General features: G+C 35.6%; 1 protein-coding gene across 10 annotated transcripts in view; it reads right to left on the reverse strand.

Moving 5' to 3' along the window:
- Window positions 1-15,153, reverse strand: part of DNAH14 (dynein axonemal heavy chain 14) — a 225,867-nt gene that overhangs the window by 55,754 nt on the left and 154,960 nt on the right. For all 10 annotated transcript variants that reach the window (XR_015731515.1, XR_015731514.1, XR_015731511.1 and 7 more), the window contains 7 exons: window positions 14,946-15,127; window positions 11,649-11,757; window positions 7,217-7,342; window positions 6,857-6,951; window positions 6,275-6,434; window positions 5,365-5,496; window positions 2,717-2,812 (listed from right to left, as the gene is read on the reverse strand). Coding sequence is in view for 4 of the 10 variants with exons in the window: in XM_087883153.1 (XP_087739279.1) it covers window positions 2,717-2,812; window positions 5,365-5,496; window positions 6,275-6,434; window positions 6,857-6,951; window positions 7,217-7,342; window positions 11,649-11,757; window positions 14,946-15,127 (900 nt within the window). In the remaining 6 variants the exon portion in view is untranslated. The remainder of the gene's footprint in view (window positions 1-2,716; window positions 2,813-5,364; window positions 5,497-6,274; window positions 6,435-6,856; window positions 6,952-7,216; window positions 7,343-11,648; window positions 11,758-14,945; window positions 15,128-15,153) is intronic.

Raw genomic sequence — 15,153 nt, forward strand, 5'->3', positions numbered from 1 at the left:
CTTTCTCTAATTGCTTGTGGTCATGCAATTCCTGCCCATCACGTCTCCTGACCATAGCCTTTCTTGCCATAGAGGTGTTTCTTCTTCACATAAGTGAAACCCTCGTCCTCCAGTTTCTTACATTTATCAGCCCAATACTTTTCTTCATATTTTCTTGCCTCTGGAACATTGCATTTAGTCTTTGATTTCTTCCCTGTTACCAATGGCTTTTGCTTTTCTTCTCTCTTCTACAGTCTCTGTTGTAGCTTCTGATATCCATCTAGCCAATTTCATTGGTTCTTGTATGTAATATGTTCTTGGGCTATTTCAGTGATGGTTGTTTTTATTTCCTCCCACAGGTCATCTCTTGCCTTTATGTAATGTTGAGCAGTTCAAATGTGTTCTTAACTTCAACTGCATATGCTAGGGAAATCTTAACATCAAATTTCTGAATCATGGGTGTTTGTTTGATACTGCAGCATCTGAATTTTACTGTGGCAGCTAACAGCTCATGGTCTGACCCACAATCTGCACCAGAGAATGTTTTCATGGTGAGGATGGAACCTCTCCACTTCTTTTGGCATAATATGTAATCAATTTGGTTTTGAAGTTCTCCATTTGTTGAAGTCCAAGTGTATAATCACTGCTTGGGTTGTAATAACATGTTCATTATTCTTAGCTGTTGTTCATGGATAGCCGAATCAGATGTTCTCCTGCCTCATTTTGTTCACCAAAGCCAAACTTACCTGTGATTTCTATTTCTTATATTTCTGCCAATAACAACTTTATTTGGTGTTTGTTTCAGTTTCCTGAATTTCAGCATAGAATTCTTTGATGTTCTCTAATGCTGAGTCCACAGTGGGAGCGTAAACTTGCAGAATTGTCATGTTGCGATATGTATTGCCATTATCCTATCATTGACTGTTCAAAAACTTTCTATGGTTCTGCCCACTTTTTATGCAGCATGAAACCCACTCCTCTTCTTCTGATGGTATCATTGCCAGAGTAGTATTCAATATGACCATCAGAGTTGAGGAAGTCATAGCCAGTCCAATGAATTTCACTGATGCCTAGTATATCATGATTAAGCCTATTCACTTTGTTTTTTAACAATGTTCAGCTTTCCTAAATTTAAGCCATTGATGTTCCATGTTCCTAATTTGAAGAACTTTGAACAGCAGAGAGATCTCTTTTCAGTAGAAGTTGTGTCAATTGCTGAGGGGGGTATTAAGATTTGCATCATGGATACTCCTGTTATTATGATAGTCTCTTTGCTCTTCCCCTGTAACTCCCCTCCTCCACAGGGGACTCATTTTTCGGTAGCATCTTCAACATCTTTGAGTTGATCCATAAAGTTTTTTACCACCACCACAGTGAGGTATGGTCGGACTTTGGGTGTATGTTGTATGTTGCAGGATTCCCAACTACTGTGGGCAGCGCACAAGAATCAAACATAGGAATTACAATAAAATCAATATGATAAAAAAAAATTGCAAGTGCAATAAACCAAATGGTTTATTCTCACTTTACTGTGAGAAAAAAGGGGAGGGAACATATGTACTTGAACTGCACATTTGTGCCACACATCATTACCAGTGGAAAAATAGTGAAAATTGAAGGCATCAAGAGGTCCTATCGAAATAACATCAAGATGAAGAAGATCATTACAAATACCTGGGCATCCTTCAGGCAACATCAAGCACACTGAAGTCAAGAAGAAGATTAGTAGTGAATACATCAGTAGAGTGAAAGTGACCTTAAAATCCAAATTGCAATTCTAGTCATTAGATATACAGCTGGAATAGTAGACTGACTAGCTTCTGCTAAATTTTATTTTAGATTAGGATAAATGAAATTAAGATTTTAGATTAGGATAAGTGAAATTAAGGTGGAAAAGGTGTGGAAAAATGAGGAATACAAACTGTTGGTGTTGAACAAAAAGAAGTGAGGGCCATGAATAAAAGTAGAAGTACCTCTAAATAGATGTCAGAATGCACTATGCACCAAGCAATTCTGTTGCTGTGGCAGCGAAAGGAAATAGGAAGCACAGTGAAAACTATTTATTTTATGCATGTGCAAAGAGGGTGGGACTATCTCCCACCAAAAGCTCAGCTCTACATCATCTTCTGAATGAGTCTCTATGCAAGAAGTTATGAATGCTCCAACACTGGAAATTTTTAAGAAGATGTTGGATAACCATTTGTCTGAAGTGGTGTAGGGTTTCCTGCCTAGGCAGAGGGTTGGACTAGAAGACCTCCAAGGTCCCTTCCAACTCTGTTATTCTATTCTATTCTATTCTATTCTATTCTATTCTATTCTATTCTATTCTATTCTATTCTATTCTATTCTATTCTATTCTAGTGGAGAATTCATTTAAATAAAGTATAGAGATCACTGAAAATAACTGATCATAAACTATTTAGGATAATTTAGGACTCTTAGATAATTCTAGAAACAAACTATTTCTATCACTATTTCTTCACTCTCTCTACTCAAACTGAAACACTTTCAAGTACAATGGTGAGAGAAAATGTCATTTAGAGCTACGATGTGATTAATATACAATATATAAACACTGAGAGATAATATATTATTCTAGCTAATAAAGATGACTTTATCTTCAGCAAAGCAAATATTTATACTAAAAAAAATATGGATTACTTAGATGTATATACATTTTCTATTATTTAACAAATTATGTAAATATGATGGCATATGTTAAAGACATCTATTTTACCAGGGCTAAACATCTTTGTTTTTCAGCTAATTTACTAAGTGCACGATTCAGTAATTCTTCTGCTTCCACTACTTTTGCTTGCTTTGGATCTACAAACTAAAAAAACAAGGTATATTTACAATTCAATATGAAATTGATAATGTTAATAGTTTAGAGGAAAATGAAATAACTATTACAAATGTCTTGATATAGACACATTTATTTATATATGACCAAGTAATAATCATTATACTGATATTTCTAACTGCACTTGAGCGATTTTCCTGAAAGCAGCATCTCTATGAGAACTTCTTTTTAGTGTTCAGTTTAATTTTCTACCATACTTATTTATATTGTGACATCTTTATATTGCATGTTCTCCTGTCCTGACCACTAGCCAGTGATGCATCTTGAAGAAATTCACAATCTGATGATATGACAACACAAGCAAACTGACCAAATAATCATAACTCTCTGTGACAGTCTGTGCTGAACATCAATGATAATTTGGCTGTTTATATTTCTCTGCAAATCTGTAATGTAATTATAATGTATTAATACAATTATTGGCACATAATTTCACTATTCATTAGCCTTGGTAAAGGAACAAATTCTGGGGTGGCTTTGAATAGTAAATGTATATAATCTGTCATGTAGTAGGAATCCTAATCATTTCACATTGCTCATAATATAATGAGTGTTTCTCATCTCTGTATGGCAATATTCTGATTCTTCTGAATCAAAAGAATGTGAATGATATTGAAAGTCTGTCTAGGTTTTACTCGTCTACACAGAGCATCCAGAGTGGTTTCATCTGGCTAGTTTTCAATTATGCCTACTGGACATGGGAACCAAGACTAATTCAGAACAATTTATGTCGTCTTTGTTTATGGAATAGGGGCCAAAAGTGAAGCTGTCCTATTTCAGAAATCCTTCTCCCTTTCCATAAATCTGAAGTTGTGATCAGTCATTACTTCATTTACCAACTTACCCTGGAGGAAAGACTTTGATCAACTAGTGTCAGTCCTAGAAGGTAGACCAGACTAAAAAACAGACAATGTGTAAACCTAAAGCTACTTTTATCAGAATAACTATGGTAACAGAATCTTGCAAGTCTGAATGTGGTTCTTTCTTCTTGTATAATTTATCTGATCATTGTCTTGCTAATGAAACTTCCTTCGGTCCTTCAAGGACATCTTCTATTTATTTATTTATCAAATTTCTACACCACCCATATAATCTGAGTAACTTTATATTCTCTACACCTAGGTCCCAATGGCTTAGGAAGGACAGACTAGTTTTTCTCCCTTAAATTTAGGAAAATCTATAAGAATTTTTTTTAGGATGAAGATTGCTTTAGAAAAGGAATTTTTTAAGGATGAGGATTGCTTTAGAAATGACCTTGCAATGTTAAGCTAGTAGGTAGGTACTCTTTACAGTTGAGCTTCAAAAAGGAAAATTTGGAAGGTGTTTTTTTTTTTTTCCTGAGGGTGAAATGACCCTTTAGTCTTGGAAACTCTTCCACAACCTTTCTTTCTGTTCTCGTCCTGCGATCCTCCTCATAACAATTCTGCAGGGACAGGACAGAAGCAAAGAGAAAATACCCTAGAAAACTAGGGGGAAGAAATCCAGACAGGAGATGGAAAATTCCAGGAAGAGATTCTATATAATTATTTTAAATGAGGTATCAAGATCAGCTCCTGAATCACTATCTGTTCTCTGCAATCTTGAAATGATGCCAGAGATCCTTTTCCACTAGGATCCCTGTGGAAGAGAAGAACATACAGGGAGTCCTTAACTTATGACCAGTCACTTAGTGACTGTTCGAAGTTATGACAGATTTGCATAAAGCATTAATGATCTGATTTTGAAGTTACAATAACCACACACGCACAACATGGTCGTGTGAGCGCATTTTGGGTGTTTGACAACCAACTCACCTTTACAGCTGTTTGCAGCATTCTGCGAACATTTTATAACATTTTTTGCCAGTTTCCAGTGTTTATTTCCAACTTACAACTATAATTCTGGACTTAATTATGGTCATAAGTCAGGGACTACTTGTATTTATATTAACAACTAAACACTTTTAATAGTTGCAGTGACATACAGTTGAAACCAAGTTTTGAGACTGACATGTATGAATCTCTTAGAACAGGAGAAAAGTTGCTTTAACACTACTTTCTTAATGAAGAGATAAGTTGACCCATTTCTTGTCAAATCAATCTTCTAGAGACTAAAAGGTTACTTTAAACTATCTTCTGGTTATGAGAAATGGAGATAATGAGAAAAACAATTCAATTAGTTGCCTAATAAACTATTAAATTAGGATTGCTGTATATTTTAGGTCTGCTTCCAGGCCTACCTTCACTGAGCTGCCTGAATCCAGGTACATTTCTACATTTGTTTTATGGTAGAAAATTAAAATAGCAGAAAAGTAAATAGAAAATAAGAAGACAATTGGAATTGTTCTACCTCTGACATTCTGAATAAAAGACTTTTAACAGAAATCAGCAACGTATTCCAGAATTAATAGAATATTTTCCCCTTATTTGACAGATTGTATTTATAAGGGGAAAATATTCTATTAATTCTGGAATACGTTGCTGATGTGAAACAATATGATGGATTGTTTTAAAAACTATTGGAAATAACCTATGTAAATATACCCTTTTAACAATATGATAGTGATCCAGAGCTAAAATCCACTGGCATATGGAGCAACATGCAACAGACACAAGTCCCACTTTCACTGGGCTGAAATCAGGCGACCTCACATATTTTTTTAACTGCAGAAAAACCTAAAATGAATACAAAATAATTAATTATAAATAAATAAGTGTAACAGATACACCTAAAATTCTTCCATATCTTCAATCAATAACTAATATCTATTTATTTGTTTTTTAAAATAATTCAATTGCACTGAATTTATCAAGAAAAGGAAATTATAAACTGCACAACAATATATCTTCAAATAACAACAAAAGAAAAAGAGAAGAGAAGCAAATAAGACAATGAATAATATTTCAATAAAGATTAAAGACACAAAAACAAAATAATGGTTTATTTTTCAATATTTGAATTAATCAATCAAAGTGAAATATTTTACTATGCATTTAAAAGCTATTAGAGATAGTTCATTAGATATGAACTATAGACATAAATATGAACTATCTATTTCCAGATAGAATTCTACCACTGAGGACTTTGTCTCAAACTCCCACCAACTGAATCTCTATATAGTGGAATGAAAAACAGCTGTCCTGTGATGAATAACACAGCAAAAAGCAATGTAAATAGATGAGGAGCCAGTTTTTCACAGGATAATTAAGACTGTGAAAGATTAAACCAAACTTTCCAGAATTTGAGAAAATTCGACTACAATGTATTATTCACATCTGTTACATTTAAAAGATATTTTACAATCTGGTAAGGAAAAATTAGTTGGATTCTGGTGGCAATGAAACCCCAAGCAGACTCCAGGAAATGTGTTTCATTTTTAAAATCTCTTATTTGAAGATTTATGTATACAAAAGCAGAAAAACATTCAATCTATTTGCAAATGAACTCTTTTACCTTTTCTGGTAAATTATCTTTGTCAATTGTAATCAATTTTTTAAGGAATCCTGGATCTGAAAGTAATAATTTTGCTGTTGCCCAGTTTGGTTTCTTTTGAAGAAGAATACAGACTGCATTCATAACAGTTAAAACAAGTGAAGGAGGATGAGTATATACTCTGAGTTATATAGAAAAAGAACACAAAATATATTATATTCAAAATCATTTTTTTTTTTTGCCAAAACAACCTGATTCACATTCAGTTATCAAGATACAATAATTTTAGTGATCAACATGAAAATGTTGCCCAAGGAATGTAATGCATATTTCTGACCTTGGAGATTGCAGTTTAATATAAAAATGACAAATATTATGAAACATTCCAAGAGCAATTTTCTATTGAGATGACTGATTTTTAGGGAATCTATTGCTTTGGCTGTATCTTACTATTCCTGCTAATAGTTTCTTACATTAGCAAGAATCAGGATATATCAATGTAAACTGAATATGACTAATGAATATTGTGTTTACTAAATTAATGCCTTTTGATGACAAGAAATCCTCAGCTTAGAAATCCTTGGAAATAAGCAATATATTTACCTAACTTCTGCAATGTGATTTTTGTCAAGTGCATCAAGAGCACTAAGGGCCTTCTCCAAAGATGGCAATACAGTATTGAGTTCTTCTGTTACTTGCTACAAAAATGAAGAAAGGGGAGAATTTCATTTTTTATTCACAGGATATACATGTACAAATACTATTTTTATATACAAAATTATTTAACACAAACATGAGCCCTTTTTATAGAAAAAATTAATCTCTTGCTACCGTGTGGAGGTCCTCCAGATTTTTGGACTCCAGACATAGTAGCCTAGTTTTTTGGGAGGAAAATTACATTTGATTGGAATAGTTGGCATGCTTGTTATGTCATCAAAAGAAGTAACTTTGAAAACTGTGTACCTTAGCATACCCTTCCACAATTTTTGTTTCCGCAGCCATAGTTTCTTCATCCTTTTTAACCAAAGTTCGAACTTGCTCTACAACTAACGCATCTTTGTGAAGTTTAGCTACAAGTGCTTCTATTTCCTAATGAGAAAATAGTCAAATATTTTTATGGTACTCTCTGAAAAATCATGAATCTAAAACTTTAGCAACATAAATCCTGCAAACTACTTTCCAAGTCCATTTTTATGAAGATAAAAGAATATGAGGATTTTCTTATGGGTCAGATCAAAAGATCTTTATTTCAGCTCAATGTTTCAGCAATGGATGGCTACAAGATTCGTTTATTTTTTATTAAACTTCTTAACCAGAAGTTTAACCCTTAACCCTTCCTCACAGAAAATCTTGGTATAATTAGAATAAACTTTCTATTGTCTATCACTGGACTCCTTTTTATGCACATCGCCTATTGTGATGAATAAAATAATGAATCTATCATTTACATGTATCTTAAAAAGTTATCAAATTAATCTCTATCACTATGTTTTATGGAAATATATTCTAGAAATTACTGTATGGGAATCAATAACTCTCTCAATGCTCTGCTCTACCAACAAACTAATATTGGTATTAATACAGCATCAACTTTTCCTATTTCAAATTTTCAATATATCTTAGAATCTCTGCAGTGTGGTAGTTTATAAATCTCATAGCTAATATAATATAATTAGACGTTACACTTTGGAGCCCTGCACTGTGGCAGTGGGAACACCTCTAGTTTTACTCTCCATCTTCATTGTCAGAAATTTATACTAAAGAAAGAGACTTTAGCTGATTGGAATGATACCATATATTATAGCTCATGTATAATTTCAGAAGAAAAATTAGCTATTAAATAATCATTCTCTGTATAGCTTTCCAAGTGGTCATCCTCAGAATGGTCCTCATTTGGAGAAATAAGAAATAGTAACATTCATAATTTCTCCCCATTTTATAATTATGGTATTTCCTACGAGGAAACATTACAATTGTAGATTTTTAACTAATGCACAATGCAGGAGGTAGGGATGGGGGCTTAATGTATATATGATATGAAAAAAAGTGGTTCAGACAGATAAGAGGAAATCTATCACACAATGTGTAGATAACTGGTGAAATTCACTACCATAATAATGGCTAGTAAACTGGATAGCTCTAAAAGATAATAGACAAATTCATGGAGGATATAGCTCTCAGTGACAATTGACATGATGGCTATCAGTAGTAGTATCAGTAATAGTATGCTTCTTAATGACAGTTGCTAGACAACAAATGGAGGATGCTACTGAGCTTTCCATTGAGTTCTGACTGGTCACTGTAGGAACAAAATGCAGTACCAATAAGGTCTTTGATCTAGTGTAGCATGGCTCTCAATGAAATTCAAGGCTTACTTAGCTCAGATTAGAAACTCAGAAGCAGAATATGACAGCAGAGTATAACCTTCACAGCCCTCAGATATATAGATTAATTCCAAAAATTACATCAATGCTGTCTGTAGGGTTTTTTAAAAGTCAAGGTGGGAGTCCGTGGTAGCTCCCTAAAGAGGGAATGGAACTTCCTCTTGGGAGAAAGTTTGTTATCTTTATCTTAGTACCCTAATTATGCATTGAGTATTCTTAGCTAACCGTCAGGAGTACAAGACAGAAGAAAGAATTAATTGGGGGGCACTGTAGAGGTAGTGGACCTGATGGATTTATAAATCTTCAAGAAGATTTACATCCTTCTCTACAGATGACCAAAGAAGGTGGATTGACATTAGGTCCCAAGAGGCCACCAAACAAAAACATATGAGTTTTATTATATCTTATATTGAGCTTTTATTACACTACATCTTCTTAGTAACAATTAACTTCTTTTTACACCATGCCTTTTCCCGAACTTTGGAATTTAGTGGCTTTACATTTACAATTTATGATCTACAGCAGCTTTCTTGGCTCTACAAACAGACTTTGTTTATCTTTTCCTCCCATTATTTTGGTCTTTTACAGTTTATAAAAGTCAATAAAAGTCAAGGAATAGTTGAAGTGGGAATCATAAATATTTTAGCTTGCGTTCATGTGGGAAATCCAAATGAGAAACTAAAGACTGGTTAAAAAATAGTTTAGATTTACCATAGTTGTAGTTATTTCCTTTTCCTGACTTAAATAATTATACAAATATTTGACTATACTAATTTGGTGGTGATTCAGTATAGAATTATTTTACATGTTTCATCAGTTATTTTGTTGTATCTTACATTTGCTCAGATTATATACTAACTATCTTATATTTAACTTCATGTTTTACTTCTGTGGATATTATTCATTCTAGGTTGCTTTGCAGAATCCTTTTGAACATATTATACTTGTTGCCACAAGAGGGAACTCTTATCCTAAGGAATATTTATTTAGTCTTTTCATTGCAGTAAAACTTTAAATACTATTTCATACAGAAACCAATTGGATTTCTATTGTAGACATAATTTTATTTTACACATCTGGACTCATCTTAATTTTACTAAATTTCTGTATTTTAATTTATTTTTATAACTTTATAACTTTATTGAATTTCAATAAAGAAGGCTAGCCTGATGGAGCAGCCTCAGCTGGGTTGATCGGACAAGTGACAGACTGAAGCTGAGGGAGGCAAGCCACAGCTGCAGCAAGTTGGCCAGGAGGTTCCAGGTGAAGATCAACAGTAGCTAACACCTATTATCAATGAGGAGGAGGTAGAGTCCACACCTCTTCCTGATCTAAGGACACATAGAGCAGAGAGGAGACAGGCACAGTCTAGGTTAGCTATACTACTCAACGTCGCCTCTCATGAATGATTACACTGGCATTGCCTGCTTAACCTCAGCCTGAGGACTTGAGTGTTGCTGAAGCAACGTGCCCAGTTCTGTGCCTTGTGTGCTCGTGCTGTGTATCCTGGCCTGTTTGACTCCTGCTTTCCTGGATTTCGTATGTGCCCATAGGATTCAGTTACCCAGTGACTCTTGCTGTACTGAGCTTGGAATCCAGACGTGAGCAACAGGGATGCTTTCTGAAGACTAGCTTGGGGGAGGGGAATCCCCTCCACCTGGAATGGACTGAAAATGGTGCGCATGGAGGCCGAAAATGGGGTGCGCGGAAGCCAAAAACAAGATGTGCGGAGGCCAAAAATGGGATGTGTGGAGGCGGTGATAGGCAGCAGCAGCGATGGGCAGCGATCAGCAGTGCAATCTCCATAACCTGGAACAGCTGATAGGCGATATTCTGGGAGGCAGATCCAACCGCCAATCAGCTGCTCATGCTAAATCAGGCTGTGCTGAAGCTGACATGGCTGTTTGCTGCAAGGAGGCAAATTGCTGGGAGCAGAAGCTGAAGGGTGGGCGGCGGCAGGGGGGTAGGGCTTTGGCAACATTCGCTCTATAAGATGCAGAGACATTTCCATCAGACATCTTATACTCTTGTATAAGTGTAGTATTCTCTGTTACTACACACGGTATGAAGTTAGATTATCTCCAGTCCCTGCCTATGCTAGTGAACTATGGGTGTTTTCAATTTTTATGGATAATTCAAGCTGCAGTGGATATTTGTTGTATAATCTCCTAGTCTGAAATATCAGTTGCAACATCTCCTGCCAAACAAAATTTGTAGTAAGCTTTCCTTTTGAGTTGCCAGTTATGAACAGTTATTTTGAATGTGAATCTTCTCAATGCCTTAACACTTTAAACTGTTTTAAAGATCTTTTTAGTGTTCTATGTGGTTTTTCTGTTGACCACTCAGAGTTCTAAGTATCATAACTAAATAAATAGATGAATAAATAGATTTTTGGTCTGTCTCCCAAGGAAGGGGAAAAGGGACGAACCTTTTAGTCACACACTTCTGTGCTGACAGCCAGATTTTTGTACTATTAAAATTATTTTACTTCTTTTATTTTTATGATAAAAAGATTTTTATCTTTTTATCACCAGAAAAGTGAGATCGCTATCTTTCTTAAATTATGTGGCTAGGGAGAATTTGCCGTGCAAGGCAACTCTTGAATGATAGATGATAGCTGTAGGGCTAGAGAAGCTAATACAATACAATAGAGCAGGAGGCAGAACCGGTATGTGAAGACCACGAGGCCCTCTCGGAGAAGGTATTTGAGATTTCCAGACTTCTACATTATGGAATCAGCTGTTCCACTACAGAGTATTATCATAAATGGATTCTGAATGTTATTTCTTTTACACCAACTTAGGTTCCTTTAGTCTTTTTCTTTGTTCTTCCAAAATATCTAATGTGCCATAAACTGAATTCACATAATAGTTTATACTGTTGTAACTTTTATAAAACAATTATACCACTGTCAATTCAATTTTATGAATTGTAACATCTTACTTGAGATCTGATAGGAAATTATTCAATATTTTTAGGGCGTAGGAAGAACACTTACAAAGTAAATATACCTTTGATTTTGACTCTATTTGAGGTCCAAGGACAAGCAATTCATTTTGCATATTTGCGATCTGTGAAGTTGCATCCAAGATTTTTGTCAGACCAGAATGATAGCAAGCTCTAAAATAAAAAATAAGAGTTAAAATCTACTTATACCATAGGCCATAGTCACATAGCATATTAATTCAAGTTACTTCTTTTCACTATGTATTCAAAATGGACAGTGATTCATATGAGTGTGTGTATGTATACACACACAGAGAGAGAGACAGAGTGAGGGAAAAAGGTATTTGATCCATTGCTGATTTTGTATGTTTGCGCATTGACAAAGATCCGTCTGTAATTTTAATGGTAGGTTTATTTTAACAGCGGGAGACAGAATAACAACAAAAAAATTCAGAAAAATGCATTTCAAAAAAGTTATAAATTGATTTGCATTTTAATGAGTGAAATAAGTATTTGACCCCTTCATAAAACATGACTTAGTACTTTGTGGCAAAACCCTTGTTGGCAATCAGAGAGGTCAAGACATTTCTTGTAGTTGGCCACCAGGTTTGTACACATCTCAGGAGGAATTTTGTCCCACTCAGCTTTGTAGATCCTATCCAAGTCATTAAGGTTTCAAGGCTGATGTTTGGCAGCTTGAACCTTCAGCTCCCTCCACAGATTTTAATCCTATGGGATTCAGGTCTGGAGACTGGCTAGACCTATGCTTCTTCTTGAGCCACTCCTTTGTTCCCTTGGCCGTGTGTTTTGGGTCATTGTCATGCTGGAATACCCATCCACGACCCATTTTCAATGTCCTGGCTGAGGGAAGGAAGTTCTACCCAAGATATGACGGCCCATCATCCCTTTGATGCGGTGAAGTTGTCCTGTCCCCTTTGCAGAAAAACACCCCCAAAGCATAATGTTTCCATCTCCATGTTTGATGGTGGGGATGGTGTTCTTGGGGTAATAGACAACTTTCCTCCTCCTCCAAACATGGCGAGTTGAGTTGATGCCAAAGAGCTCGATTTTGGTCTCATCTGACTACAAAACCTTCACCCAGTTCTCCTCTGAATCATTCAGATGTTCATTGGCAAACTTCAGACGGGCCTGTAAATGTGCTTTCTTGAGCTGTAGGATTTAAATCCTTCATGGCGAAGTGTGTTACCAATTGTTTTTTTGGTGACTATGGTCCCAGCTCAGGGGTGGTATTCATTTACCTTTGCTATCGGTTCACAAATGTGAGCACACACAGAGCCTTCCACGTATGCGCAGAGCATCAAAAACTGGATGTGATGATGTCTGGGCAAGTGAGTGGAGCCTCCAGCAGCCACCGCTACCGGTTTGCCCGAACCGGATAGAACCAGCTGAATACTGCTGGTTCATACTGTCCCAGCTGCATTGAGATCATTGACAACATCCTCCTGTGTAGTTATGGGCTGATTCCTCACCATTCTCATGATCATTGAACTTCCACGTGGTGAGATCTTGCATGGAGCTCCAGACTGAGGGAGATTGACAGTTATTTTGTGTTTCTTCTATTTGCGAATAATCGCAACAACTGTTGTCACCTTCTCACCAAGCTGCTTGATGATAGTCTTGTAGCCCATTCCAGCCTTGTGTAGGTCTACAATCTTGTCCCTGACATCCTTGGACAGCTCTTTAAGAGAGTGGTCCTAATCTCAGCTCATTATCTGTATAAAAGACACCTGGGAGCCAAAAATCTTGCTGGGGGATCAAATACTTATTTCACTCATTAAAATCCAAATCAATTTATAATTTTTTTGAAAAAGCATTTTTCTGGATTTTTTTGTTATTCTGTCTCTCACTGTTAAAATAAACCTGCCACTAAAATTACAGACTGATCATTTCTTTGTCAGTGAGCAAACATATAAAATCAGCAGGGGATCAAATCAGGTGTGAAATGTAAAATCTGTTACTACTGGTTCTGTGGGCGTGGCTTGGGGGTAATGTGACTGGGTGGGCGTGGCCAACTTTTTTTTTTAAACTTCTCAAAGCATTTTTTCTAATGCTTTTAAAAGCCTCTCTGCCGATCAGGAACTCAGCTGGGATCATCAGAGAGGCTTTTTAAAAAATGCCTTTCTGCCAACCAGGGAACTCAGCTGGGATCGTCAGAGAGGCTCTTTAAAAAATGTCTTCTGCCGATCAGGGAACTCAGCTGGGATCGTCAGAGAGGCGCTTTAAAAAATGCCTCTCTACCAATCAGGGAACTCAGCTGGGATTGTCAGAGACTTTTCAAAGCATTTTTTTTTTGCAGAAAAAAATGCTTTGAAAAGCCTCTGATGACCCCAGCTGAGCCGTGCGATCATCAGAGGCTGTTTTTTTAACTTTTAAAAGCATTTTTTCATCGTAAGAGGTTGTAGAAAAAATGCTTTTAAAAGAAAAAAAGCCTCTGATGATCGTGCGGCTCAGCTGGGCATAGTGGGGGGGGGCTTAGGGATTTTTGCTACTGGTTCTCCGAACCACCCGCCGCCATCGCTACCGGATCAGACAATCCGGTCCGAACCGAGAGCATTTCACCCCTGGATCAAATACTTTTTTCCCTCATTGTATATGAGTGCAGGTACATATTTATGTAGATATATACTTTCTTTTGAACAGAAACAGAGCAGGCAACAGAATTTCATTTTTAATGTGGGCCAGTATGTTCACAGTAAAAAAAATGAAAATAAAGGGTATCTTATCTTATCATCTGACCTTATCTTATCCTATCCTATCACCTAAACAAACTACCTTATATTAAGTGCTAAGTGCATAGAAGCCTTTTGGTAAAGCTATACATGTCAACTTTATGAAGTCTATCATGAATAAACTATGGTAAGCACTGTGATCAGAATTGTGAATATCTTATATATACTTTATAGATAGATAATTTATAAAATATTTTATTGATATTAAGTCCATTGCTTCTATGATATTTGACAGAATAACTCCTCAACAATCTTAGACATTAACCACAGATTAATGTATAATATATACATTAACCACAGGATAAATGGCACAATAATCAAATCACACTGTGGCTAAAGTTCACCCTATCATGAATCTGTTGCCAGTGAAATACTCAAATTTGCTTGGAAATTTTTCATGGAAAAATTCTCCTCTTCCAAGAAGAGTGTAGTAACCTACCCAGTGGTTGCAGCTGACTTTTAACAAAATTGTTGCTATGCTTTGGGATGCTAATGAAATCACTTAATTGTTAAATGTTTTAATCCACGTGAAACATTTCTATAAAATAGTATCCTTCCTGACAACTTCTCTGTAGTGCTGTTTTACAGACACATCCACACATCTGTATTTACCTTTCACTCAGCATTTTCTCTTTTGTGGTCCTCAATATTGTGGAAAAAGTATTTATAAATTGCAAGTAACTTTTGGGAGTGATGTAATAGTGTCTTTTAGTTTTCTTCAAGTATTTCTCAATTATTATAGATGCGTTCTTGTGAATATTAACAGTCATAGGGATAAGAATATCTCTTAAATTCTGTAAAGACAAATGAAAAGACGACA

This window comes from Pantherophis guttatus, chromosome 1 (genome assembly GCF_059756535.1).
Source record: "Pantherophis guttatus breed Tessera chromosome 1, ASM5975653v1, whole genome shotgun sequence".
Taxonomy (NCBI): domain Eukaryota; kingdom Metazoa; phylum Chordata; class Lepidosauria; order Squamata; family Colubridae; genus Pantherophis; species Pantherophis guttatus.